This window comes from Staurois parvus, unplaced genomic scaffold, assembly GCF_062004578.1.
Source record: "Staurois parvus isolate SC_StPar_1 unplaced genomic scaffold, SC_StPar_1.0 ptg000061l, whole genome shotgun sequence".
Taxonomy (NCBI): Eukaryota; Metazoa; Chordata; class Amphibia; order Anura; family Ranidae; genus Staurois; species Staurois parvus.
In genome coordinates this window covers 5,683,843-5,710,739 of record NW_028317857.1, presented here as the reverse complement: position 1 = coordinate 5,710,739, position 26,897 = coordinate 5,683,843, and the positions used below count along the sequence as shown (strand labels likewise).

Below are 26,897 nucleotides of genomic sequence, written 5' to 3'. Positions count from 1 at the left end.
GTGCTTTGGATCATGAGCTGTTCCAAGCCTTCTCCGCACTTTTTTCTTCCCGTCATTCTGGTACAGATTAATCTTAGTTTCATCCGTCCAAAGAGTGCTTTTCCAGAACTGGTCTGTTTTTTTTTTTTTAGATGTTTTTTGGCAAAGTCTAATCTGGCATGTCTTTTCTTCAGGCTTATGAATGGTATGTACCTTGTGGTGAACCCCCTCTGTATTTGCTCTCATGAAGTATTCTCTTGATTGTAGACTTTGACAATGATTCTCCCACCTCCCGGAGAGGGTCCTTCACTTGTCTGGATGTTGTGAATGGGTTTTGTTCTTTACCACAAAGAGGATCTTGGGATCATCTACCACTGTTCTGTGGATGTCCATGCCTTTTTATGTTGCTGAGCTCACCTCAGAATGTACCAAACTGTTGATTTAGCCACTCCTAATGTTACTGCTATCTCTCTGATTTGTTTCATTTTTGAGGCCTTACAATGGCCTGTTTCACTTGCATGGACTGCTCCTTTGAACACATGATGTAGGTTCACAGCAATAGATTCCAAATGAAAATACCACACTTAGAATCAACTCCACCTTTTACCTGCTTAATTCATGAAGAAATAACGGATTAGCCCAGACCTGGCCATGAAACAGCTTTTGATTCAATTGTCCCATTACTTTTGGTCCCTTGAAAAAGGGGGGATGGATACTCTTAAGAGCTGTAATTCTTAAACCATTTCTTCAATTTGGATGTACATACCATCAGAATAAACTTGAGAGTGTGCACTTTCAGCCCATATCCATTATATAACTATAGCTTGAATATGCTTTGGTAAATACCTGAAAAAACTAAAATTGTGCCTGTGTTCAAATATATATGGACCTAACTATATATATCACTAGGTGCTAAAGGGTTATGACAACATGCTAACACTAAATAGTCTGGATGAACCCTATGCATATTGCTATACACCCATTCTAGCAAACTTTGAACAAAATCATGGATTTTCAGTTCACATACATTGCAATACATGTTTAAGCTGGCTAACTGTGTCAAAGTAATACCTCTCTCTTTTAGTAAAAAAAAAATAATTCCTCATTAACCCTCTGCACTCTACTATACATCCTTTCTAGCAAACTTTGCGCACAAACAGGATTTTTGAGTTCACCTACATTGCAATACATATGTAAGCTGCCAACTGTGTCAAAGTAATACCTTTCTGGCCAGTCTCTACTCTGCTCTGCAAATGGCAAATGCTCCAGTGGATGTAATGCCAATATGGGTCAAACAGACACAAGCTGTAGGAGAGCCAGAGCTTCCAGTCTGGTCATTGACCTGTACTATGCAATAGAAATAACATATCTGTGCTGAAATCCAAATAGCACATGTATATCATTAGGTGCTAAAGGGTCGTGACAACATGCTAACACTAAATATTCTGGATGAACCCTCTGCGTATTGCTATACACTCATTATAGTGAATTTTATATTGCAATACATGTTTAAGCTAGCCAACTGTGTCAAAGTATTACCTCTCTGGCCTGTCCCTTCTCTCCTCTGCAAACTGCAAATGTTCCAGGGGATATAGTGTCAGTATGGGGCAGACAAAAAGCTGTAAGAGAGCTACAGGTTCAGGTTTGGTCATTGACCTGCATTATGCAATAGCAAAAACATTATATTTGTGTTCAAATCCTTTTTTTTTTTTTTTTTTGGCGCATATAGGTGTTTTTGTCACACTGACACACATGACACATGTATTTCTGAGTGTTTTTGCACCTGAAAAACTCATCTGCTTCACTAAAACTGCTCTCCTGCCCAGTCTAGGAAACAAACACATGTAACACAAGCTTGTTACATGTGCAAAAATACTTCAGAATCACTGATGCACTCTGTTCTGGCGTGAATTCATGCTTCGGTTTTTTTTTTTTTACTTTATTAAATAGATTGGAGGACCATTTATTTGCAGTGTGTTCAAGCCTTGTTTCTGAGGCTGTGGCTATGGGTCAAGTTGATTCGGTATGTACTGAGCCACCTTTGAGGTACTGACCACTTTACTACTGTGAGTGGTCACTGTTTACTTAGATTCTTCTTATTTTTGGTGAACAAGAAGTCGTTTTTGCGCTTGTATAACCCCAATATTATAAACGGTGGCTCTCTAGACCTTGGCCGAGCTCCTGTAACAACCTCTCTGTGTTGTGTGTAGAATTCCCTTTGTGTGAAAGAGGATCCTGTATCATAGGTAGCTTTTTACAGATCACTCGCTGTGTCTGCAAATGTTTTCAGTGTCTGCCTTTATTCTGTGCTGTCCTTGCTACAGAGAATTAAGTAGAAAAGAATAAATTCAGTCTCCATGTGGGAGATGCATTTGACCCCATGATGGTTTTCTTAGTCCTAATAAACTTCTGAGTTCCCGTGGACTATTACCTATCCATCCTTTCTGGGACGCTGTGTATTTCATCCTTGCTGATGACAGTTCGATTCCTGCACAAGTAATAATCTCTTCTAGACCCTCTATCTTATCCTTTCCCTACAGAGCCAATAGCTGTCAACTTGAAAAATGAATTATAGCCTAAATATTAGCTGCTGTTTACAGTTACTGTGCAAACTATTCAGCAATCCTCAAGCACAGCTCAAATGCTGCCTGTGCTATCTACCTTTACTCTGACATGAGTTTGATGAGCCTTATACAGTCTCTTATTTACTGAATGTCCCTATTCAATGAATCACCAAATGCTGAAGCTCTGTCATATATTTGCAATTGTTTTTGGTGGTCCCATGAATTAATATTCCCATAAAACACTTAGTGGGTCCTAGTGCATGCTTTTATGTTATTGTGGTTTTCGTTTGCATTGATCACACACACAGCAGTATGGAAGCTGTCATTGCATTGTTTTTTTTTCACAGGTGTAAAGCTGGCTGCAGATGGAGCAAAATTGGGCTGGTTCAGCAGGGGCCAGATGAGTTTCGTTGATCTAATGATCAGCTTTTCTTGGATAGGAATGTTGGAAAATTTTCATTCGATCAGCACTTGCAGCCAACGGGATTCAATGCTGATCATTGTATTTGGACAGCAGAGAAGTTCCCACTGTCAGACTATAATAACACAGTGGAGAGGATTCCTCCATCCACCTCGTTAGTGTGGATGGGGGGATCCATTCATTTTTTTTTTACAATCACCCCGCCGACTGATGGGGGGGAAAAATTATATATATATATATATATATATATATATATATAAAACAGCTTAAAGCGGAGCTCCGGGCTCCCTCCCAAAAGCAGCTATGAATACTGTAGCTGCTGACTTTTAATTTAAGGACACTTGCCTGTCCAGGGATTCAGCGATGTCCTCCCCTGAGCTGATTCTTCAGTCGGCTTCTGGTGCAGGCACTGGCATCTTAAATAAGGGAAACTGGCAGTGAAGCCTTGCAGCTTTATAGCTGGATGCATACTGCCCACGCACGAAGCGTGCTGCGCTTTGTGAATGGTCCCATAGTCTTCAGGGACCTGTGAAGTGTCCCAGAAGGCTGTGGGGGAAGGAGGGGGTGTGGACTTGTGGCTCAGATTGCCACGGCACATTTGGCTGGAAGTGAGAGTAGGTACCTTTTCACCCCCCCTCCCAAAAAAAAAAAGTGCCCAATGTGGGAGGTGCAAAAAAACAGAACTTCCCCTTTTGGGTTAAGTTCTGCTTTAACATCATTGACTTTTATTTTATCTCTGGTTAACATTGATGCAATTCCTGATGCAATCCAGAACTCATGGAATCACATAAGAGGTGAAATGACATAAGTTTCTATGGAGCGTGTTCACATATATGCAGTGCAATTCGCATGCGATTTTGAAAAGGGTCCTGTGTGAGTCTTGTGCAGTACGGTACAATTTGTAGCTGCATAGACTTGGATGGAAATCGCTTATCTGTCCAAAGATATGATTCCAGTGCATTTTCTGCAAGTCTTTGCTTTGTTCCTTATCTCTGATCTCTGGACCATGTCAGGAGAGAAAGAGACTGACTGATAACACTGCCAAAACTCATCAGAATCGCACCTGAATCTCACCTGAATCAATTACCCCTTGAAACTGGCAGGACAATCACACCACATTTATGTGAACGTAGCCGTACTTGGTTTGTGTCTTCTAGATCTGCAACAATCAGGTAGCCGGTAAAGTGTGAACTCTTTATACTGCATTCTGTTATTTTAGCTCCTATATTTCTGTCGATGGCAGGTAAACCCGCGTAGTGGCTTGAAAAGGCATATGAGTGACTGTGCAAAGCATCCTTAAACCCAATTATGAAATGCTCATATAACTTTTAACATGGTAGCAAAATCTCAAACGTCCTTTTCAATATTTGTAAATCTACAGCTTTTCTTTGAAATACTAACTGGTGATCCTGCCATGAAGGTCCTTGTTCAGACTTCTGTAGTAGGTTGACAATGCTCTTTCCCGGTCTCTGTTCGGCTGCCCTGTTGTCATCCAGTCACAGAAAGCATTCCAGCAGCAGGCATGGTTGTTCGTCTCTCATATTGCTGACAGACGCAACAGGTCAGTCTCTGCAACTGGCCATATACAGCTTGAATTTTGTTTGATGCCTGCAAATCAGCTGCAGTCACTGTTTGGTTATTACAGTTGCAGGCATCTGCAGTCTGAACACAATAGCCAACAGTGGGAGATTCACACCTATGAATGTATCCAACACAGTTACATGTGAGGACGTCAGTGGGGTTATTGGCAATTAGCTAGGGAAGGCAGCCCCATTGAACCTGCTGGGGTTCTCGCTTGTTATTGGTGATGGACCCATTCAGGGTTGTTGTTGTCAGGGTTGTGAATGTGACCTTACTGTGCTTTAAGTGTCAAAGTAGATCTTTGGAGCTGAAAATAAGAGTGTAACAGAGGTATGGCTTTCTTGAGTGACTGCTCTGCATTTACTGTTGCTGGGGATGTTTGTTCCTCAGGACAGACATCCTCAAAACAAGGACTGTCCTTGGGAACCTTACAATGTGAACTGCACTTTTAAATGTTTGTCTGGAGTTATGCTTTAATTCAGTTTTCACTTGAAAGAATTTCCTAGAGTAGGGATGAGGCATGCCCCACCCTGCAGTTTCACACATACACGTCCCTTGTGGGTGACTGTGGGGCGGGAAATGCCTCTGCTGACTATGATGTTGGCTTTCACAGCTTCTGGGTAGGATAGCTGAGGCGGGTCCGGACTTAAGTCAAACATGCTGAGCTCATCCCTACGCCTAAGGAGGAGACACAGATCAAAATCCTTACAATAAACCAGAGTCGCAGACACCGCACCGGCTAGCAGACATTTTTTTTTTTGTCTTTAAACTCCATGATGAAGTGCTTTTTCTAACATCTGTGACCAAAAAACTGTGAAATCACAGCACACAAAAAAGGCACAGAGGGTACAGTATGGCCAAGCCTCTAAAGAGAAATGGCCTCTACCGCAGAGCGTTTGACTGAGGCAAGGTGTGCCATGGTCCACCTAGGCCCAAGACAGGTGGACCCCATTTTGTAGAGTCCAGTTAAAGCAGATCCAGTAAGTACTTGTTAAGGGGCTTTTTCAAATCAACACCCCTCTAGATGGAAAAATGCCAAAGGACCCAAAGGCCACAGAACCTTCCCCTGATATAAGGACAGGCCCCCTCTGATGACCTGCACTTTCTGTTCCTGTGCAAAAGCACAAAAAAAACCCATATGTGCAGTGTAAGTGCTTGTAAATAAATACATGATGTGCACATAAAATAAGGTGCCATGTGCAATACACAGCAGGCCTTTTGGCCGATATAAATATCCCCTGACTAGCCCAAAGCATAGTGCAAGCAGAGCATAAGGTGATGTAACCTAGTGCCAGTGAAATAGCATGGTGTGGTGCAACCAAAAAGTGTTTTTCTGGCACCCCTTGGACACCACCCCAAGGGGGCACGTCATTAGGAGCTCCTAACGCCAGCTCCAGGCCAAACAGTTGCAGCCCTATTTAAATCAGAGTGGCATTCAAGCCTAGGGAGAGCCCTGCTACCACCTGGGCACAAGCCTAGTAAACCAGGCCAGATTCAGCCCAGGAGGAAAAGGGTCCCTCCCACTGTTCCCACTCTATTACATCAGGAAAATACTAATGGGCACCCCTCTGTTCAAAGTACGAAAGCCTTCTTCCTCTGTAAACTGATCAGAACAAATACTACACTTGATCTTAGCCAAATGGCCTGTGATGGTCTGCACAGCTAGAACAAGCAAGTGGAAACTGAAGTATTTCGGCTCAGCCAGGGACCTCAATTAACTGGGGCTTAGAGTTGTACCTCAAATAGGCCTTATGGGGGAGGAACAGCTATGACCAGTAATCATATCATCCCTATAGTTATTTGGAGGACATAATACCTTTTTGTGTCTCCAATTTAAAACAAAATAATTACAGTATATCCACTATGTGCCTTCACTATACATGGCTATTGCTACCTCAAACACCTGTCAGTTTTAAAGTGGAACTGCAGCCTGGTATTTCATTTTAAAATGGTCCATAATGGTATATTACCATCCTATGAAGTAGTCGAACTCTTCTCGCCTTTCCTTGTACTGCAGGGGAAAACAGACAATCATGTCGTCTGGCTGTGGTCATATAGGGATGTCTACAGCAGTCCTCTTCCTGCAATCACAGTTTAGTCCACAACCTACGCATGAATGAAATTCCACACATGACACGATGAAGACCGTTATGGGATCTTAATGCTGGAAACACTGGCTGTCTGCATCACCTCAGCATCACAGTCTAAGCTAAAGCGTATGTAAACCCTAACAATTGACTTCTAATTTGCTCTCTTTTGGTCTCTTAAAATTACCTATTAAGGCACTTTCTTTTTTATCTGTTCAATAAATAGAAAAGTGTTGATCTGACAGAAATCCAGTGAGCCCTGCCTGAGTTCTCCTTGTGGTCTACAGAACACCTCCCACTTATGCTATGAAGATAAGTGCAAGTGTTCTGCAGTCCTGTTTTAGAGTGACACTCTAGAACAGGAAGCGTGTTACTGGCATGATTTACTGGTGAAAAAAAAATAGGAAAAGAAATGCAGCCACCACGTCTAAGGTACTGGTAAGCTGCAATGTGTTATATTTTTACTCTGGTATTTAAATACATTAGAAACTAAAAGTGAACATGTATTTATCCATTGAGTGACACATTTATTTACTAGTAAACCTCCACTTTCTCTGTTCTCTGTTCTTGCTACTGCATCTCCTTCAACGAAGACTAATCCTTTGGTCATGAGTGTTAAGAAGTCAGCGTGCATGTAGAATAATATCACCTTTCACAATTTCAGCTTTATTAAAAATATTTTCATTGTAATAAAGCCTCAAGATTTAATGCTAATGCCGTTAATTTGTATAGATATAATACTAAAAACCTAATGTACCAATTGCAATAATTTCATTCTGTTACATGATTGTTAGGATATTCAGGGAAGTTGTATTGGCATGTTTTGACTAAGGAGTTTCAGTACTATACGTGTTGTTCTGTGTTTGATATTGAGTGACAAAAATACAAAGATATCAATTCGATTTTTATCAGGAAAAGTGGTAGATTGGTGTGGAAGGTGACCTCTATCTGCTTAATAGGTCACATACTCCTATGTGAATAGACAGTTAAATGGGCAGCCATTTACTTCCTTTGTGATGGGGAACGCTTTCTTTTGCTTGATACCTAAACAAAAAAAAACACTCAGCCAAGTTCCTGCTGCAAAATATATCATGCAGTAATCAACAGAACACATACTGCTACACACAGCACTTGGATATGCACAGGCACAGCACTTAGTCTGGGAACACACAGATCACATGCATTCAGAGCAAATACAGACACACAGCATCATATTATGCACCATCAGAGCACAAATGTTACAGTGCCAAAATTTCTGAAGTACAGCCCTGCCCAAAGGTTTTGAGAATGACTCAAATATTAATTTTCACAAAGTCTGCTGCGTCATTGTTTTTAGATCTTTTTGTTTGATGTTACTGTGGTATACTGAAGTATCATTACAAGCATTTCATAAGTGTCAAAGGCTTTTTATTGAAAATTACATTACGTTTATGCAAAGAGTCAATATTTGCAGTGTTGACCCTTCTTTTTCAAGACCTCTGCAATTCGTCCTGGCATGCTGTCAATCAACTTCTGGGCCACATCATGACGGATGGCAGCCCATTGTTGCATAATTAATACTTTGAGTTTGTCAGAACTTGTGGGTTTTTTTTCCTTAACCACCTCTTGAGGATTGACCTCAAGTTCTCAATGGGATTAAGGTGTAGGGAGTTTCCTGGCCATGGAACCAAACTTTCAATGTTTTGTTCCTCAAGTTATTTAGTTATCACTTTTGCCTTATGGCAAGGTGCTCCATCATGCTGGAAAAGACATTGTATGTCACCAAACTGTTCTTGGATGGTTGATAGAAGTTGCTTTCGAAGGATGTTTTTGTACCATTCTTTATACATGGTTGAATTAGGCAGAATTGTGAGTGAGCCCACTCTTTTGGCTGAGAAGCCACCCCACATATGAGTGGTCTCAGGAAGCTTTACTGTTGGCATGACACTGGACTGATGATCGTGCTCACCCTTTCTTCTCCAGACAAGGTTTTTTCCGGATGCCCCAGACAGTCGGAAAGGGAATTCATCAGAGAAAATGACTTCACCCCAGTACTCAGCAGACCAATCCCTGTACCATTTGCAGAATATCAGTCTGTCCCTGATGATTTTCCTGGGGAGAAGTGGCTTCTTTGCTGCCCCTCTTGACACCATCCTTCAACAGTCTTTGCCTCACTGTGCGTGCAGATGCATTTACACCTGCCTGCTGCCATTCCTGAGCAAGCTCTGCACTGGTGGTGCCCATTCCCAAAGCTGAATAAACTTTAGGAGATGGTCCTGGTGCTCAATGGACTTTCTTGGGTGCCCTGAAGCCTTCTTCACAACAATCGAGCTTTTCTCCTTGAAGTTCTTGATGATCCGACAAATGGTAGATTTAGGTGCAATCTTAGTAGCAGCAATATCCTTGCCTGTGAATCCCTTTTTGTGCAAAGCAATGGTGACTGAATGTATCCTTGCAGGTAAAATAATATTTGTGTCATTCTCAAAACGTTTGGCCAGCGCTCTATATGTAAACCCTAAATGATGTAAAATGTAATACTACTTTTCACATTTTTCTGTCCTTTGTTACTGTGACATAAATGTACAGATTTGAGTAGCTGAAATGTGACCTGTAGCAATATGTAATAATAAATGTAGTGTGTCCTTGTTATTAAAGAAATAATCAGTCATAGGTACTCAGATACAGATGGTCTCTGAAAAGAGACAGAGCTTCCTCAGGCTGGAAGTGGCACCTGGGTGCTAATAAGATTTTGTCACCTATATGTAATCAGACTTTGCCATCTTCCTGAAGCTTAACGCAGACATTTTGGCTTCATGAAACCGGGGGGGGGGGGGGCCTCTGATCTGTCTAGGGAGCTCTAAAAGTATATACATACATCAAAGGAGTATGTTTCATCCCTCATACAAGCTAAAATATTAGTTGCAGAGAGATGAAAATACTTCCTTCTGATGGGGCACTCTGTAGGCTACATCGGCATATAAAAACTATATTTGTGGGCTATGTAGAATGCCAGAAAAATTTAGGAAATGGTTATGTGGCGCTGGAGTGCAGTAGCGGAACAGTGATTGGTACTTTCGTGATCGGACTGATGAGCTGGTGTCGGAAATTCAATCCCCGACTTGGTGATTCAAGTCGGTCTTGGTCCAATTGACTTTGGGCAGTTCAGCACCCAGAACAGCCTGTGGGCGGGTACAGGAACACCCCCCAGAGTCGATTGGCCAAGGACTAATGTCCCGCCTACGTCCATATCCCCATAAATTGAGGACCCAGACATTTGGACATTGTGATTCGTATGGAACTGGTTTGATCAACTAACGGATTATGGACTTTTTCTGACTTGCTCCAGTCGCAGGGTAAATCTTGGTAAAAGTTTTATTTCTGTTTTATTCCCTTTAATTTTATAGTGAATAGCCAACTGTGTGTCTTGTATTTTTTGTATTTTCTGTAACTTTTTATACTTTGTACATATTTTATGCACTGCCCACTTTCAGGATATTAAATCTTAAAATTAATAAGTGACTTCTGAGTAAGCACGGGCTCATATCTCCAGAGAGATTAGATTGTATTGTATGTTAGTGCCTTTATATGCTCGGTCAAGCTCATTGCTGATCTGTATGCAATTGCACTGCGTGTTGGCAGATTGCGTGCAGATTGTAAAGGTAGCAGATCTGCCAGACTGAGGTGTGGGGGTGTGTGTGTGTGTGGGGGTGTGTGTGTGTGGTCCCAACAGACTGTTCTGCGGATAAACTGTTGGGTGGTGGCAAGCTACCGTTTGTGATGTGTCTGATGTGGGGGGGTGTGGACAGTAGAAGATTGATTAACACCAGGGTACTGGCTTGTAGGATAGCTGGAGGGATCCTAAAAGGGTGTGCGATTGCTAAGCTGCTCCTCAACTTTAATTAGTGCACCAGATTGTATATAAGATTTGTATCTGCCAGTGTGTGGTCGACCAGCTGGATTGGAGTGGAGTCTCCCTCCGGTGGTGGCCAAGAGATAGTGCGGGCTGTGAAAGTATATCACGGCTGGTCTTATATACGTAGATATATTCAAAGTTAAGTCCCCCTTATTCACTCTTACCCCAAGTCACGGCCGCATGTGCGCACCTCGGTTAGCTAGTCGCTGTGGGCGTGGCGTGCGGGGTGAACTCGTGACAGTTACATATTTTGCAGCAACTTCCTACCTAACAACTTGCACTCCAGCGATGGCATTGTGGCATTTCCCAGGTGTACGGTGCCCGTGTAAACTGTGCTGAAACAGCCACATTGTGGTCTTCATCGGATGCCCATGTTGCAGGTGGGGGAATTATCAAGAAGCAGCAGGAAAGGTGTAGGAAATACAGTAATCAAAAAATGCGATGCATGCACACAGGTCCTCAGGTACAGCCCGTTCTTCAGTAAGGAAAGCTGTGAGCAGCACAGTAGTGACATACTATTAATAATATCTTACTCCAAATCTCCTGAGGTCAGCAGTCAAAGGCAGCAGTCCCGCTTACACAGGCCTAGGTACATTTACATGCCTGGATATGCTCTGCTGTTATTCAGCAATAATTAATGACGAAGGTAGATTTTTCAGGGCCCATGCACAGGTTTATGTGTTGGTGTGCTTCAGTGCCTTTCATTGTGAATGGCACTCCCAAAGCACCTTCCAACACACCTAGTCCCAGCTCATCACAAAGCATACAGTAGTGTGTTGTGGTTTGCTGCAATTCCAAAAATAATGCAGGTCCACTTTTAGGTGTGTTGTGGTTCACATAACCCATGAGCGTTAAATTCCCCACAAAGGGTCTGAGGGGGTGTGACTGGGCCCTTGGCACTTAGGTTGCTGTTTAGGCACATTTAAAGTGAAATATAAAAATAAAACATTGCTGTCAGGTAGGCTTTTCCTGCAGACTTTGGCTGTAAAAGGATCTGTCTAACCTGCCTGCAATGTATTATTTTTGTATTGTAATGAGAAGCTGCATCCCAGTGTACATTGTTGGCTTGCCTTTGATGCTGGGATGAAGTAAATCATGAACAGGAGTTTCGTTATCCCGGCCAGTGAAGATGATTCTTTAATGCTGCATTCACACTGTAGCTATTTGAAGCTCGAAGCTTCAATTATGCTGAAACGTAAAAAATTCAGTTGTTCTCTCTGATGTTTGTTCGCGCAATCAGGTGTGACCAGGAACCATAGAGAACATCTATTTTTTTTTTATGTTTGAGCCTTTTTGGAGCTTCGAACTTTAAGCTACAAATTACTCAAGTGTGAATGCAGCCATAATCCAGAGGAAGATTGAGCAAAGATATCATTGGTGAAGTGGGAGCCCATCACTGTGTATAGGGGGCACTTTGATGGGTAAGTCTGCCATGGAGTGCAGATATGATGTGTGTACACATTTTGGCAAAGCACCTGCAGCTAGGTTTAGTTCCACTTTAACATCTTTAGATACTGTATTTCCTGATATGCAACATTTTCACTTTTTGCATCCAAGTCCACTTTAACTTTTCTCTTGAAAAGTCTGCATGCGCTATACGTCTTCTATGCACACTGACAGACCTACTTATAGCAACGCTATGAATAATTCACTTGATGATTTTCACATATACAATGGAAATTCCCTAAGAAAAGTCATTTGTATTAATGTGACCTGTACCATGCTGGATACATGTAATGCGTTTATTTGTTCTTTCTTCTGTTAAGAGTGAAATAAAGTGATATTAATTTGTAACTTGTAATGTTTTTATCATCATGCTTTACTTTGTGGGAAGTGATTTTAGCAGTTTTTTCTTGTGTTACTGGGAACATATGGGGGTCAGGATGTGGTGGATTTGAATCCACAATACATGAATGCACACTCAGTCTTTTGGTTAGCTGCTGTCATAAAAACATCCTAGGAGGAACTTGTTGCCCACACAGATTACCCTGTGCCAGTCACAAACTTAAAGTGGAACTTTACTGTCTCAGGAGACTGCGGGACCATTTAGAAAGTGCAGTGTGTCTCATGCATGCACAGTGGGGAGTTGGCTGTGAAGCATCAGGAAGTCACAGCCTCCCACAGTCAAGATGGCTGCTCCGGGGACCTAAAGACAGGCTAAGAACTGAGCCTGCTGAAGCCAGTGCTGGATTCCTGCTGGTCTGGTAAATGTCTGTGTAATAAAATTCAGCAGCCACGATATTTGTAGCTGCTGACATTTATTTATTTATTTTTTTTAACTGAAGTCCCTATTTTAAGTAGATATAAACTCTAACTCAATTACATTTAGTTTACTGAAGCACAATGTATAAAAAAGTTGGATTTTTAAATTTAAAATAGTTTACATTTTTTTTTCAACCTTTGTTGTTGCTCAGTGCTGCTGATTTGCTGCATCCACGTTGCAGCTGCCTCCAACATGCATTTTCTCCAGCAATGTCTGCATGGCATTTCTTAGGGCATGGTTCCTGTTGATGACAACAGTACACCATGCCAAGTACCTGTGTTGAAATGGCTCTCCTTATGTTGGGTACACACTAGCAGTTTTTTTCTTTGATCAACCCATTGGCTGGGGAGGAGCTCGCTACACCAACTATCCAATGTTAGTACGGCGCTCTCCCCACTGAGTTATTTTGTTCTGACAGGGGGACTGCCCCCCGCCACAACAAGCCAGTCCGCGCTGACATCCATTGGCTGCCAGAACTGATCAGATGTTGGTTTTCCAGCATGCCCATTCGAAAGAAGCCAGCTGTTTGACTGGCTTCTGTCGGACAGGCAGGTGTACACACGGACTGAATGTCAGCCAGTTTCTATTGAATCAGCCGACATTTGGCTCATGTGTATGGGGCTTTAGTCTTCACACACTCCCAACAAAACTTTTATGGGGTTTAGTGTTTGGGTTTATATATACGTTAAGTATCACAAAAGCATTCTCTCAAACACAACACAGACCGCAATAAAACATGATTCTCTTTAGCAGAGTAAGGAAGAGTTGGACTCCTTGCAGATTCCATGTCCCTGTTGTAAATTTTTCTTAACATATGCAGGAAGTTGGGGTAAATCTTTCTAACAGAGTATCAGATAGCAGTAAAAACTCCAAAATTAGAAATGCTTTGGCTTGACGTACACTTTCCATTTCTGCTACAGACACTATATGCATAGTGTTTGTAATGCTTCTTCTTGTATGGGTTCCTTCAGATGTTGATGCTTCTTCACCCAAGAACTTATTGGTACATTAACTCCATGCAAACGTGCCCCCATTGTATGTGTGTCCTGTAATAGAGGCATGAGACAGTTCAGGTGAGGAACTGATATGATTAGCCATGTACTCCCTATTATACTTTGGGACTCAGCCACTAAATATCTAGCATGTCTAGAAGAAGTCAAGGTAAAATGTGTTGTAGTACCGCACTTGGCTAAGGATTTTGTTTATAGAACTGTGTGTAATAGCAGTACAAAGCATTCAATCATTATTTAGCTTTCATTTCTCTGTCTGTCAGAAGATGAGATCTGATTGCTGACTGTGTAGTTATTAAACTTTATACTTTGTATTTGAATGTAATAATTACAGCCATTGGCGATCTGACATGACCTTTTTGCACGTTGAATATACCTACTGTAATATACTGTTAGGTGAATAGGTTACCTATGTAAACTTAGCTTTTTTGTGTTTTATTTCTTCTTGCAGGCTACTATGTAATGCCTCAGTAGTGCTTGTTACATGATTATTTTATTTCTCGTTATCTTTCAGATATGCCACTGCATGTGCGTCGTAGTAGTGATCCGGCATTAGTGGGGATTACCACCTCTGTAAGCGACTCCAATTTCACATCAGAAGAGCCCTCTCGTAGGAACCCCACAAGATGGTCTACAACAGCAGGCTACACCAAGAAAAACCCCCCTGCAGGCCACTCCAGCAGTGACAGAAAGGTATGGATCACACACACTTTACTGCCTGCCGTTCAGCATTCTCATTCTTCTCTCTGGCCGTAATTGTTTCTTCATGTCAGTAGTGTTATTGCAGCATCCTCCACTGGGCTGCAGCCCCGAGGCAGCTATTCTCCCTGTGAAAAGTACAGTTGTTATGTCTGCTGCTCCAAAGTCCCCGTCGATCGGTCGTAGAAACAGAGACATGTTTTGAAACAATTAGCCTTCTCCAAGTTCACCTTCTCCCATCTGTAACGCCATATGCTGCGGGATCACTGGATTCAAAACTTTGAGATCAGCCTTTTAATTTCTTCAGCATGTGAAAACGATAGCATTTTGCAAGTGCTTTTGCAACAGTTTACTGAGAAAAGGATTTTGGTATAACGGTTTTTAACCTGTTAAATAATGCAGATCTATTTTGACTCTCTGTTTTGTTTAATTCAAAATTATGTTTAGTTGGCAGTTTTTTTGAAGCAGAACATTCCTGTGTTCCCATAGGGATATTGAGAATGTTTAAGGCTAAATTCCCGGGCATTAACACAATAATTAAATATGAACAGTCACCCCCCATCTCCCTCAGCTAATAAAAAGATTGATAACTTGTTTTTTCTAGAGGATGAAATCAGATATAATATTACTTATCTTAACCCGCAGTCTCGGGTCAGTCGGTGGTCGCGACTCTTCTGTTCAGCGCAAAATGTGCCCAAGCACTTCTACCTCATACGTTACCGTGCAGAACCAGAGGTCACGTCATCAGGATAGAATGTGGTTGCTGGTCCAGCAGTGAACGTTCTGATGTGAATGAGAAGGGAGGAAGTAAAATTCTGTATTCTCTTATCCCCTAGACAGAGATGATCATTAGATCCTTTATCAGTAGGGGAGAGAGGGAATATTTAATGATACATTCCCAGTGACCATGTGAAGAACTGCTTGAAGCCCGGCTGCTGGTTTTTACAGAGTAATTGGATTAAGTTAAATTGACCTTTCTGCCTTTAGCAGAATTTCAGTGGTTGCGTAATAGCTTTAGTAGCTCACTGGCTTGAATCACTTGTTGCCAAGTTTTCTTTAGAGCTATGCAATCTAGTTCAATAAAAGGTGAAACTGTTTTTTGTGGTTAACATTGAAAGAAACCAATACTTTTTTCACTTAGAACTATCTATTTTATTTCCCCTTTGGACAAACATTTGTATGATTGGATTTTTAGTTTACTTTTTAATGGGAATGCAGTGGAATGAGTGGTAGCAAGAAGAGCAGGATTCCAATATGGAGAAGAACGTAACAAGGAGCTATGACAGGCAGGTCTTGCTACCACTCTGCCTAAAAATCTAGGTATCTGTAATGGGATGGAGATAAAAAAAAAAGTGCAACAAGGCCCCCAGTACAGCAAGGGTTAAATACTTATTAGATATAGGGGGAGCTTAAGGGGGTGTTTTACTTTACACCCCACCCCAGGCTTTGGGCTGTCCCTCTGCATCATCACATACAATGCAGGGAGGAGGCAGGTGTGCAGCTGGTAGCACCCTAGAGAGGATACTTGGGGTAGTGTTTGCACAGATGGAGAGAGTTCAGAAGAGTACAGGAATAAGGTAAGTATGACTCCTTATCCTTGTACCCTTAGATTTTTTTTTTTCTTTTAATCAGATTTTATTTTTGCAAACAGGGTTTTCTATTACATTTGAAATAACATCACAAAAAAGGTAACACAAGTTCACAGCAGTATATACATAGAAGTGAGGCTTTAAACAGTAATACGAGGAATGACTTGGACTGTAAGAAGAACTTCCTCTTACCTTGTCCACTGGGTTGTCCTAAAAAAAACAGCATTGTCTGGTGTAATCAGCCACTCGCTCTTTGCATTCAGGGCACCCATGCTTTCATCTTTTCTTCTTACATCATCAGGGGCTGGTTGTCCCTTCCTGGTTCTTGCAGCCCTGATGATGGCACATTCACAGTGTTGCAGATATTGCCCATTGCATATGTAGTGTGGTCGAGTTTACCCTGAAGCCTCCAAGGACATGTAATATGACTATCCCAGGAGATTTCTGGCATGGCAAGAAATGCAGGAAAACGGGAAGTGTAAGCCGGGTTCCCGTTGTCCTTAGAATTTATTTTTATATTACTAGTGTGTCTTCATGTGGTATTTAAATGAGTATATAGAAGCCGGCCTTCGTCCTGTAACTGTACAAGCCACTTTAATGGAAAACAGGACAAAAACCATCTAATACAGCAGTTTTTACCCTGTTTTTCAATAGTGGCTTATACAGTTCCTGGATGAGTGCCGTCTTTTATATACAGTTACATTGGATGGCATGCAAGAGCCACAGCCACAGCACCACCTCTGCTCACACTTACATCAGATCCACCTTGGTTGAGCGTGCTGAGTTTTCTTTGCAGTCTGTATTGTCTCACTGACTACATTCTGTCTGCTCTTACCAGAACCAAGGTATTCAGCTCCAGTGTATGAACTGTGCATACTCATTACCTACGTTTTTGTCTACAGTTTTTGAAGATGAAGAAATGCATTGTGCCATTATATTTATTTTATCTTGGTGACTTTTTAAAAATGTCCTCAGGTCTTAACTTCAGAGACATTTTTTTCAGTATATACAAGTAATAAAATAAAAAATATATATATTTCTCAGTTCAACTCAGATACGACCAATTCATGCTTACATTAGTGGCAGGAAGATGCAAATCTGGACGCTTGGATTTACTTTTCTGTTGTGCTTCAATATAGATTAGCAGAGAGAGCCTGGGACTTGCATAGAATCATTGGCATTTGTGCTCAGTCTCCCCCATATGTCCATGGCTGCTAGTCAAGACTCCTGCCTGTTTTTATGTAAGCATAGGTCTCATAGAATATGTATATAATTGTGTGCACATCCTTGCAGAGCTTATTTTGGCTGGCATATAGCTAATATAGGGAAAGTGTTAAACTCATGGAAGCCAGGGTTTTTCTTTTTTTAGGTCTATTTAGCATAGATTTTCTGAGGAGGACAGATGGCCTCACCACAAAAATCTTGGTTCCTGAACCTGGTTTTGGCTCATAAAGGTATGGAGACACCATATTTTTAATAGAGTGGGATATAGTGTATAAGTAGAGCTATAACATAGTTGCCAACCAGCAATAGTGCAATAGTGTCCAATCTGCCATCTTTTGAAATACAGTATGTTTGTAAGAGCTCTGTATTGTTGGCTGTCTAGGTTTGTCCATTGCTTCATTTAGAAGATCCCATTCAAGGTGGATTCTCATCATCCACAGAGTAAAAAAGTTCAGCTTTTCTCCACGGGGTAGTGCTCGCAGCTGGGGGACAGTGCCTTGCATTTTTAAATGCAAATTTAATGGAATTTCACAAAGTGACATTCATTTCTATGCACGGCAGCTCATCTACTGTGCAAAGATATGTAGGGTCACACACAGAAATGTTGCATATTTCTCAATGTTCTGCCCCACATTGTAGAAGTGCTAACAGGGCACACAAAAAAACGCTATTTTCGGTGTGCCCCTGCGGAGAGTTGCGCTTTTCTTCTGCTGAAAAACGTGGCCCTCTACACTTGTGTGAACCAGCCCTTTAAAAAAAAAAAAAAAAGAAAACTCCACGCCAGGACAGTTCTACTGATTTTCGAAGAAACATACTATGATTAACAGCGAAACTGGTTTATAAGCCTACATGATAAAACAGCAGAAACCTAGGCTGACCTAGCTTGCCCATTCACATGCAGATAGAATGTGAATATTGCAAGGGGATTGGGTATGGGGGGGTCAGTTACAGTGAGTGCATAGAAGCTACAGGATGTAGAAATTTGTTTTTTTTATAGCTATCGAGGCGCTTGAGGGATTTGCTTTTTTATTTGATCTACTGTAGTGTTGTGTGAAATGACAAGTTATGTTGATATTACAAGCATAGATCTCAAAGTAGCCAGGTAACCAGCATGACTATATGAATGTGAAAATTGTTCTGCCATTGTTGTGTGATTCCGGGCAGCAGTAAGACCCAGCTGGGCAGATGTGTTAAGTCTCCCACTTATATTCTGCTCGTGATCTAAGTGGCAGCTCTGCACTACGATCACACAGACCAGCTGCTGGCTTTCTACTTAACGGGTAGATGTGACTGTCTGTAAATTCAAGCAATAACTTACAGATCAGTAAAACCACACAGCAGGCCTCCTGTATGTATGATAGCTCCATCCTGGACTATACTCTGCTGGCAGATCTGCCAAGTCTAGAGTCTCTGTTATATTTCATACCTTGCTAAGCTATCACTTTTTTCATTATTGATTTCATTATTCTAATGAACTCTTTACGATGGCTAAAGGTAGCAATACACCAATTTTTTTTTGTAATGTTAAACCATTTAGTTGCCATGTCTGTATGGTGTACGGACCTACAGCACTGCTTCCAGCTGACCAGGTCTGTACGCTCTAAAGGTTTCCTGCAGCTGTGACCCCCCATTCAGCACTGCTGGCCAGTATTCCCTCCACCCCCTCCTGCCGGCTGCAGCTGCTACCGAGATCATCACTGTCAGGATGGAGAGCAGGGGGGCTGGTAAACCTGTGTTTACCAGCTCCTTTTGTTTCCTGAATTAACAAAGTGATCAGTAGCAATCATTCTGCTAATTCATCACTGACACATAGTAAACTGTGTTTTCTATGTTTCAATTTGTGAATGAAACATAATAAAGAGTGTTTACTCTGTCATTTTGTGAAGGAATAGGAGTCTATACAGATTTCTGTTCATTCATCTAAAGTGCAGCTCAGGCTGCCCCAAAAAAGAGACATTTAGAGGTCTGTCCCGTCCCCCCCCCCCACCTCTCACCTCTCCTCCATAATTGAAAAATGAAGACCTCCAGATTGTTAGAGAAATGTGATATACAGTTTGGCATACACTCAGTTTCCACCATTTTGCAAAAAGGCGCAATTTAAAATTTACAAATGTATGCTATTTATTAACTCCGTACAGGTTAAGCTTATATATTAGGAATTTATCAGAATTCTATAAAATTTGCTTTTTGTATCATAATAATGTTAGTATATTTTTATCAAAAAAAATATATATATAATAAATATTGTTTTGATAAACATTTGCACAAGTGTCATGGAGCCCTAAAAATCAGTAGAACCTTCTTTTTTTTTTTTTTTTTCCCTGTTCATCATGTGCTTTCAGAAAATACATGGTTTGAGGGGTCTTTTACAAACAATGAAAGTTGTAAGGAAAAAAAAAGCAATAGAAAATTTGCAAAAATGATCTGGCCATCTAAGTTTAAAAGTGAAGCACAGGGCATGGCAGTGAAAGGGTTAAACAGTACAACCAGGCAGGTTTATGGTGAGGTGGGCTAAAAAGATTCAGTAAGGTAAAGATGGTTCTGAAATGATTATTCTTTTGGTTTTCTGTGTCCTGCGCTCTTCTTCAGTGAGTCCCAACACATCTTGGTGATTTTTTTTTTTTTTAATATTTAAATTGGTTGTAAACTTTCTATTCTTTCAAATCTTTCTATAGTGTGTACTTGTTTCACTCAAGACCACTAAGTGTCACTTATGTCTGCTGCCTGTTCCTCTGCTATATGCCTGAGTCACTTCTGACAAGTTTTCCTGACAAGAAATAAAAAGGTGATGGGAGGGGCCTGTGATTCACAGCCTTAACTCTGTTCCTGTGTGAAGGGAGGGAGGGGTTGTCCCTTCCCTCCAATCCGCTCTCAGAACTTTCCTCACTGAGCTCTACAGAGTGTAATTTTAGCTCCCTGCCTCCTGTTTTCTGACAGCTTAAACAAGCTTTATAAATTCTGGTTTTGACTGGGTGTAGAGAAGACTGCTGGTACAACTTGTGTAGGAGGATTTGCTACATCTCTGTGTATCACCTGAGGCCAGTCACTTCACTGGGTATATGTAAGGATTTACAACCACTTTAAAGCAGTGTTTGCTCTGTAGGCCTTTTTTTCAAGTCAGTATTTGCCTGCAGTGAACTACATTTTGGATACAGTGCTATGCACATCGTTGATGCTGTATGCGCTTGTAAAAAGCATTTTGGACAGACTTGTTTTTGGAAATTGGATGTACAGATAAAAAAAACAGGACAAAACATCTGTGGTTTCCTACTTTACTTTAGGTTGAGTAATAGTCATTTTGTTGGGCCTTTCATCATTTTAAAAGCAATGACATTTGAAGCACTGCCCCGGTCTGTCAACAAACTGATTACTTTGAACCTTATTAGCAATGTGGACATGAATCTGACTAATGTAAACCTCTCCACATCTGGTGCTCAAGCAGACGCACTAGGATTGTAGTGTTAGCATAGACAGATGATGCACTCCACACTCATTTTATGGCTTGTATAAATGAGCTCTGGGTACTCATCTGTTCAGCATTCCCATGCTGGCATTCCATTCTGCACTCTCCTTAGTGGGGTGGCACACTTGGGAGACCCATTTCGATTAACTAGTGCTGCCGCAACAATGCCTTAGTGATGCTGACGACTTTATTGCTCTGACGCAGTACTTGGTGATGGTATTAATCCATTGTTTCTAATACACTCTTCCAGCTCCATTGTCAGAGGAGCCCTTGGCAGGCAGGGGGCACATACAGTGAGGCCAATATTTATCAGAACATTCAGCTATATGCAATTTTGTACAATTTTGGTGCTCCTATTGTCAGGGAGCTCTTATTTTTAGTGTCCTCTACCAGATTGATTTCTTTGGCAGTCAGAAATGTGAGACGCATTTATTTATTGTATGTCTTTACACACAATTTTTATGGGATATTTTTTTAGAATTTTATTTTTTTAGTTTTCAAAATATATAATCCACATTCATAATATGATGAAAAAAATCTAATATTTTTGGTCTTATGAAAAGGCCTGTATTGGATTCAGTTAAATGATCAGTGTTATGTAGACACTTCATGTCCATTTTAATGCATGTACCTTTTCATAGACAGAAATGGTGGTGGTGGTGGTGGTTTCCCAAGAGTGTATATGCTCTGTGTATAGTGACAGAATAGTTTAATCATGTGTTTTTCTTTCTTTTAAAACAGAAAGATGAGAACTACAGGAGTCTGCCCAGAGATACCAGTAACTGGTCTAAACAGTTTGAAAGAGATAAAGCCCGCTCTTCCCTGAGTGCCAGTCACCCCCTGGTGGACAAGTGGCTAGAGAGGCAGGAGCAGGTAAAATGCTGAACCTTTTGTTTGATGCCATTATTAAAGATGGTGCCCCCTAGAGGTTGCCCAGGCATCTGTAACCATTCCATCAAAAACTAAATATTAAAATACTAGGAGATGTATTGGTAATAGTTGACATACATTTTTACTAATACTCGTGGTTTTTCATAAATGCATTTTTTTGCCTCGTATTGCTATGATAATAAGGGAGTGTGGGTGTCCTGGCCCATTGTTGCCACGTGTGCCCGTGAATACTATTTCCTTTCAGGAACTTTGTGATTTTGCAAAGTTTTGACACTGCCGTTCTCTGTACGTACTTTGCACTCAGCAGAAGATTAGGCTATGTAGTTGGCTGCATGTGAGAGGAGTGATTTCCTCAACATTGGTGTGTGTTGGGGAGGGAGCAGCTGAATCCTATATCGTCTCCACAGAATTGCCTCTTTCTGAGAAAATCACTGCCAGAGACATGGCTCACCTGTACAGTCCTTAATTTCTTCTTTTTTTTTTTTTCTACATATAGAAACATTTAGGCCTCATGTACCCTGGGCATAAAAAAACGCCACTTTTAAATGCTGTTGATGTATTTCCCCCCCCCCCCTCCATGTTATGTGGCTCACTCAGGAGAGGAACATTTCAGCAGAAAAAAAAGCCAAATGCATGTAAACGTGTCGAAAAGCACCTAAGCATTAGGCACATTTAGCTCTTGAGCATTAATTTATTTTAATGGCCATATTAAATAAATATTCTGGCCAGTGTAATGAATGAACGCTGAAATGCCTAATACACCTAAACGTGTTTGCAAAATGTGGCTTAAGGTGCTTTTTTTAACATTGCTTTTCTCCTGCCCGGAGAAAAGGTGTTCAGAGGAGGTGGGCAAATGCCTAGTGTGCATAAGGCCTTAGCCATAGTACATTATCATAGATTTTTTTTTTTGGAGGTCAAAAGTGTTTTTTTTTCTTCTTTTTTTTCTTTTTCTTTGTATTCCTAACTGCAGATTTGTTTAGCACTCTGGTAATATGGCACACAGTTTTCTTTTTTTTTTTTTTTTTTATTTCACATGTTATTGAAGGCACAGTGACTTGCTTGCTGTACTATTGATTTAGGTAGGTCATGAGCAAAGTTGAGCAGATCTTGTGCAACATCATTCTCTTGTTTATAACAGACTAACAGACAATTATGAGAAGGATTAAAGCTGCAATGTTTCAGCAGTTTTAGGACTTGTCGATACGTTGCTGCTTATAAACGTGTGCATGAATGCAAAATGCTGCACAAGGGCTGCATTTTTCCTGTTTTGCCTGCAATGTAAATGCATTTCATTAGGACCTGCTGTGCTCCAAAGGCGTAAAACAAAAGAGGTCAAGCACAGCCTTAGATGTCTCATCCAGGCTATACCATTATGGTATGTGAAAATTTGCTGACCTGCACTTAATGTTTCCTGTAGATGCGTAAAATGTCCATCTACCCTAGCCCAGACTGTGACTTTTGTCTTTTCTCATTGGATCTGTTGTGAAATCTCTGAAATGGGCTGGTGATGCTGGCTGAATGCCCATAGCAGTGTGAAATATCTGCAGAAAACTGCTCTGTGTTATAGCAGTAAATAGGGCCTTTTCATTCTCCATTATATTCATTGTTTGGGAAAATAAGAATGGTAAAGGTCCTATGTTTTTTCTTTTATTTATTATTTTTTGGGGGGCAAAAGCTGTCCATTTATGGTAGACTTTGGCTTACTTGTAGATTTTAATTTGTAGTAGAGCTAGCACTCCCCTTAACTGATCAGGGAATGGGGCTGTCTGCACCTTGGCCTTGACTTTCTCCTTTGAACGCCCTTTACTTCTGGCAGGAAAAAGCAGCTTAAAAAACATGCCTAAAGCTGTGTATTGTACACACATTTAGGTGTGTCAAGTGTTTGCGTGTTTATGGAATCTATTGGCCAGAATATTAGTTTATTCTGCTCACTGGAATGAATGAACGCTAGCATTTAGTCCTGGTTCACACCAGTGTGACCTGTCATGTATTTGACAATTTCAAATTGCATAACAAGCCACTCCCAGTTGTCTACAATGGAACTCTGTCGGAGCCACACCGATTTTGAAAGTAGTTCCTGCACTACGTTTTGCGATTTCAGATGTAACTTGCAAAGACTTTCTTTCTTCAGCTCTGTGTATACAAAGGAGCATGGGGGAGCTCTTGTCCATAATGAGCATGGTATTGACACAGCTCCAGATGATCTACATTGGCTCACAATTGATATGATCCAGAAATATTTGGACATATTAAAGGTGAGTAAAGCACCTGGATCGGATAGCATACACCCACGGGTCCTTAAAGAATTGAGCTCTGTCATTTCAAAGCCATTGTTTCAAATTTTTAGGGACTCTTGAATGACTGGCATAGTACCACTGGATTGGCGTAAGGCCAATGTGCTGCCAATATTTAAAAAGGTCAAAATCTTTACCAAGTAATTATAGACCTTTTAGTTTAACTTCTATAGTTGGGAAGATACTGGATAGTTTAATAAAAGACCACATAGATGGGTTCTTGCTGGAAAAAAATATTTTAAGCAACAGACAGCATGGATTCATGAAAGACAGAAGTTGTCAAACAAATCTGATTTCTTTTTATGAGGAGGTGAGCAAAACCTTGGACAGAGGGGTGTTGGTAGACGTGGTATACTTGGACAGAGGGGTGGCTGTGGAGGTAGTATACTTGGATTTTACAAAAGCGTTTGACACAGTTCCCCACACATGGCTAATGTGTAAGGTAAAGTCTACAGGCTTGAAAAAATCTGTATGTAAATGGATAGGAAACTGGCTAAAAGATCGTATTCAGAGAGTAGTGGTTAATGATTCATACTCTGAATGGTCTAGGGTTGTCAGTGGTGTACCCCAAGGCTCAGTGTTGGGACCCTTACTTTTTAAAATATCTATAAACAATATAGGGTCTGGGATTAAAAATCCAATTTCAGTCTTTGCAGATGACACCAAGCTGTGCAGTGGAATAACGTCCTTACAGGATGTCTTCAATTTACAAGCCGACCTCAATGCTCTGTGAAATTGGGCAACTATGTGGCAAATGAGGTTTAATGTTGATAAATGTAAGGTTATGCACTTGGGGGCTAAGAATATGCATGTATCATACATACTGGGGGGGGGGGGGGTACAACTGGGGGGTCAATGGTGGAGAAGGATCTGGGAGTTCTGGTAGATCACAAGCTTAATAATGGCATGCAATGCCAAGCTGCAGTTTCTAAAGTGAGCAAAATCCTCTCTTGTATTAGGAGAGGTATAGACTCCAGAGAGAGAGATCATATTACCCCGGTACAAATCATTAGTAACGCCTCATCTGGAATATGCAGTTCAGTTTTGGGCACCAATTCACAAAAAGAACATTGGGGAACTGGAGAAAGTACAGAGAAGGGCAACCAAACTGATAGGAGGCATGGAGGAGCTCAGCTATGAGAAAAGATTAGAGGAACTGAATTTATTCTCTCTTGAGAAGAGGAGATTAAGGGGGGATATGATCAACATGTATAAATACAGCAGTGGTTCATATAGTGAACTTCGTGTGGAGTTATTCACCCTGAGGTCATCACAGAGGACAAGGGGGCACTCTTTATGTCTGGAGGAAAAGAAATTTAATCTCCAAATACGGAAAGGTTTCTTCACAGTGAGAGCTGTGAAAATGTGGCATAGACTCCCTCATGAGTTGGTTCTGGCCAGATCAGTGGGTTGCTTTAAAAAAGGCCTGGATTCTCTCTTAGATACTTAGAATATAACTGGATACTAACATTTATAGGTAAAGTTGATCCAGGGAATATCCAATTGCCTTTCGGGGTATCAGGAAGGAATCTTTTCCCCTGCAGGAGCAAATTGGATCATGCTAGGGTTTTTTTTTGCCTTCCTCTGGTCAACTGTGGGTTTAGGAATATAACTTTTTTTTTTTTTGGTTGAACTGGATGGACTTTTGTCTTTTTTCAGCCAGACTATGTAACTATAGAGGTCTTCTAAGTCATACCTGGAGTTGCACTGACATCCTGCTTTTAAATCATGCAACTTCACTTTGGATCTGGTGTGAACCCGGGCTCAGACCCATTTACGTACATCAAGTATTTTTTTTTTCTGCCCAAAAGCTCCTCTCCTAAACATGCTGGTGACTTTTTTCTTTTTCAACCTGTAAATGCTTCTATTGTACTTGTACTAAATGCCTGTGTGTGCATGAACACATAGGGATAGTATAGAGGTGATTTTACAGACTGAAAAAAAGTCAAATGCCTGTCAAAAAAGGTGTTCTTTTTAAGCCCTGTTCTTGAGTCCCTAATGTGGCCATATTGCAGTAGGCATGGAATGTAGTATTGCATCGGCAACCGCTAAAAATCAAGCATTTCTTCTTCAACCAACACTTTCCACGGCTACTTTAAATCTGATTGGTTACTTCAAGTCGACATAGACTGTTTTATGTTAATATTCTGTAGATAAAGCACATTGTTTGAAACAATACCTGGCTACATATCTTCACAGCCAACAAACCTAATACAAATTTCTCCAGTTGGCCTTCACTAGTGTAGTCTTGATCATAGTTGCTCTAGTAACAGTTCTTATGTCAAACACCTTGTCAAATGATGTCCCCCAGGGCCAAGGTGTAAAACAAGAGCAAATGATCTTGGAGGTGTTGTCCACGGTCACCAATTATAATGTGAAGTTGTTTACTAGTGTTTTTTTTTTTGTCCCTTGCTGACTGATATAATCACTTTGTGTGGGGTGCCAAAGCCAGATATATGCCACATGTTATAGGTATGTAGCCTTTCAGCTCTAGCAAACTCTTGGTAGGTAATTGGGTTGCTCGCATATACAGATGGCTCAAAATACGTGGACTTGTTATGGGTAATAGCCACAGCTACCTGTACATTAATCCAGTGCAAACCTGGATAAGTACATTTCAAAGCAGTTATAGACTGAAATTCGTAGTGTTTTTCTATAAACAGTGCAATGTCCTGCTCCTCCTCTGCTTAGGATGTGGACGTAATTCACCCAAACACAATGAAATTATTTTATATACCAGTCTACCCTCTTTATTTCATTTCTACCCAGACTGATACAAAAATTTGATTTTCCAAAATCAAATTGCAGAAAATCACGCACAGCAGTGAACCAAATTAAAACAATACAGACCTATGTAAGTCAATCTCTAGGAATTATTAAACAGGGAAAAAGAAAGTAGTTCAAGTTTTGCTACGGCTGTCTTGGTTGCATCTCAGCGCA

At 40.9% G+C, this 26,897-nt stretch overlaps 1 protein-coding gene across 10 annotated transcripts in view; it reads left to right on the top strand.

Moving 5' to 3' along the window:
* PARD3 (par-3 family cell polarity regulator) overlaps nucleotides 1-26,897 on the top strand; it is an 814,686-nt gene that overhangs the window by 285,416 nt on the left and 502,373 nt on the right. For 8 of the 10 annotated variants that reach the window (XM_089668703.1, XM_089668701.1, XM_089668700.1 and 5 more), the window contains exons 4-5: nucleotides 14,312-14,490; nucleotides 21,514-21,645. In XM_089668703.1, the coding sequence (XP_089524829.1) occupies nucleotides 14,312-14,490; nucleotides 21,514-21,645 (311 nt within the window). The remainder of the gene's footprint in view (nucleotides 1-14,311; nucleotides 14,491-21,513; nucleotides 21,646-26,897) is intronic. The other 2 variants (XM_089668705.1, XM_089668707.1) reach the window with 1 other exon arrangement.